This window comes from Cryptomeria japonica, chromosome 3, assembly GCF_030272615.1.
Source record: "Cryptomeria japonica chromosome 3, Sugi_1.0, whole genome shotgun sequence".
NCBI classification, from domain to species: Eukaryota; Viridiplantae; Streptophyta; class Pinopsida; order Cupressales; family Cupressaceae; genus Cryptomeria; species Cryptomeria japonica.
In genome coordinates, this window is record NC_081407.1 from 289,123,668 (window position 1) to 289,126,756 (window position 3,089).

The 3,089-nt window shown below is 37.0% G+C and overlaps 1 protein-coding gene across 1 annotated transcript; it reads left to right on the top strand.

Moving 5' to 3' along the window:
- Positions 1 to 1,436: 1,436 nt before the first annotated feature.
- LOC131874105 (putative pentatricopeptide repeat-containing protein At3g23330) lies at positions 1,437 to 1,955 on the top strand. The gene has a single exon (XM_059217347.1). It carries the CDS (start codon positions 1,437 to 1,439, stop codon positions 1,953 to 1,955), a length of 519 nt encoding a protein of 172 aa, XP_059073330.1.
- The last annotated feature ends 1,134 nt before the right edge of the window (positions 1,956 to 3,089 follow it).

The following is a 3,089-nucleotide window of genomic DNA, read 5'->3' on the forward strand; positions in this document are numbered from 1 at the left end:
AAGGGGCGGGTAATCCCCCTTGGATCGATAATCTAAAAAGATTAATTTTTAAATGAATTTACATCCGATCAGTTGAACTTTAGATAACCCCATTAGGGTTTGGATGTGTGTAAAGATATTGAAAATTTATTTTATCTTGATGATTTCAGCAGATGATAACGGATTAAGGGTGACGTATTTAATAGGAAATATGACTTAGTTGTTTAGGCCACAAGAAAAAGGCCATCTTGAGCCTTTTTTTTTATAGAGCTACCATCGTGGGTAGCAACCGCAGAGAAACTGTCTGGGACATTGACCCTAGAAAGGGTTGCGTACCCACCAAATAGTTTACATTAAACCATAGTTAGAAACCAGAACTACATACTTTACACCTTGATCCCATGCTGAAACGGGTATGTAGGCAGTCTAGGGACGAAGTTGTCCCTTGTACTCAGACATTCGGGGATTGGGGTTAGGATTTGGTTATGGGTGAGTAGTTTTTTCTTGAAGCTCCTTGATCTTTTAATCAAATGGTGCAAATAATAATTGAAATGTTAAAATTAATTTAATGCATACTTAGAAGGAATCCCGTATGGATTCGCTTGACTTCCCGAGGCTTTAGGCCGAATTCTAAGGTGGAACTCAAGCTTGTTAATGTAATTATTTTTATACTCCTGTTAGCCCTAATTTCAAACTTGTCAAAATTTAAAAAATTTTGTGTCAATGTTCCTTCCTGGTGAGATTTTTCATACTGTGGCCAAGTTTTCAAAGATGCCAAGGTATTCAATCATGAGGCATTTTTGATGAGTTGTTACATTTTAATAAATCACCGAAGATGAAGCTTTTATCAAATGGCATATCAAAATGATATTTATTGCTCATTTCACAAAGTTTCTGAAGTATTTAAGACCGATTCTCTCACTTAGCTCTTCACTTGTCAATGAATTGTTTCAATTTTGAAAGACCCCAATGCACTCATTTATCGATGACTTGCTCAAATATCCAAAACCACCGATATGTCCCATCTAATAGCATTAGTGACAAGTTGTGGAGTGTACAAGGAAAGTCACCAAAAAGATTTGGAGAAAGCTTATCAAAAGAAAAATTTGGCACTCTCAAAAGTCATCGATGAAGTGAAGACATGAAGGATAAGTGAAATTATCGAAAGATTGGCCAACTTTCACAAATTTCCGACAAAGGGAGTTTTTCGTTTGTTTTCATAGGGTGAAGAGAAGGTAGTTATAATAACTACTTGCAAATAACTACTTCATCGAAGAATAAGGTGCAAGATTCATAGAAACATTTTTAGAAACTTCAAGCAAATGCAGTTCGTAGACTTAGAACCGAATTCCATGACCCTGACCACCATCCTCTCTGCCTGCACAAAATGGAAGCTTTCGAACAGGTTACATTCACCCATCAAAATGCCTCAAATCGATGTGATCTCATGAAATGCGATGACTGCAAGACATGCACAAAATAGCCTTGTGGAAAACTCTTTAGAGATTTTTAAGAAAATGCAGTTGGCAGATGTAGAGCTCAACTCAGCAACCTTTTCCAGCATCCTCCCTGCGTGCGCCAAAATGGGAGCCTTGGACGAGGGTATGAAAATCCATCAAAAAGTGTTTGAAGATGGATTTTCTTCAGATGTTATAGTTGTGACAGCCTTGATAGACATGTATGCAAAATGTGGAAATCTACAGAAGGCACATGAATTGTTTGACGGTATACCTCAACAAGATGTGGTTTCATGGACTGCAATTGTCGCTGGATATGCACAGAATGGGTTTGTTGATAAAGCTTTGGAGATATTCAAGCATATGCAATTTTCAGGTGTAAAGCCCAAATTCAACAACTTCTGCCAGCGTTCCTCTACGCCAGTGCCAAGGTTCGGAGTAGGCTGTGAACGTCCATCATCGAATGACTTAGTTGCTATTACCTTGGCCGATATGAATGCAAAGTGTGGAAGAATATAAAAAAAATGAATGAGCTGTTTGAGTTGCAGACTGCACAAAATGGAGATGTTGAAAAAGATTTCAAAACTTTCAAACAAATGCAATTTGCAGAGGTAATGTCGCATTTCCCAATCATTTCGTAGGGCTCTTCACGTCTTCATAGCAATGTATGGTCATGAACTAAAGCATCTTCAAAGGAAAAACATCAAAGAAATGTGGTCTCATGACAACCAAAGATTGCAGGATATGCACAAATCGGTCTGTTAAAAGAAAGTCTTTAGAAATTTTCAAGTCGATGCAATTGGCGGGTGTAAAGACAAATTCTGTAACCTCTGCTAGCATCCTTTTGCCTTTGTTAAAACTGGAGTTTTGTAATAGCACAAGGAAAGAATGTAAGTATAGACAAGGTGAAGAAAAGGTTTCAAGGTGGCATATTGGTTTTGTCAACAAGTTGGTAACTCTTCCTAGGTTGCCAAAGTAAAGATTCTCACACATACCATAACGTCGATGAAGAGGGAGAACAAAGAGTGAAACATTGCCAATACTCCTTAAATTGCCTATGAAAGATGTTAGTTTTAACTATGTCCTAGCAATCAACATTGTCACCCAAGAATACAAAGTAAAGGAGAGGCATTGGTTGACATGTGTGTAGCATGACAAACATAGACATGGCATCATGAATTATTCAAAAGGATGCTTGAGAGAAACATTATTTCATGCTCATGGTATGGACACCCACTGAAGTACACTGGACAAGCCGTGAAAGAATTTGCATAGAAAAAGATCCATTTGACAAATGCCTCCAAAACATGTCATCTCATGGAGGAAAATGAAATAATAACAGGTTGCACACAAAAGACATATTAGAATGAATTTAAAAGCTTATGAGAAGATATGTAAAAAAAAATCCCAAAGTCAATTTCCAGAATCTTGCTGATGTGGAGATAAAGAGAAGTACAGGAAGTATTGACAGAATGTGACAAAGAATGTATAGATGTATATAAATTTATCATTTAGCGAATACATTCAACTCTTCTCGCTTTAATGTCATGTTAAGATGGTTATGGGGAAATGTGAACAAAATATGCAATATTTTGAAATAAGTTAGTCACATTGATGCAAGACTCCTTGGTTTTTGGAAGGTGTATTCATGGA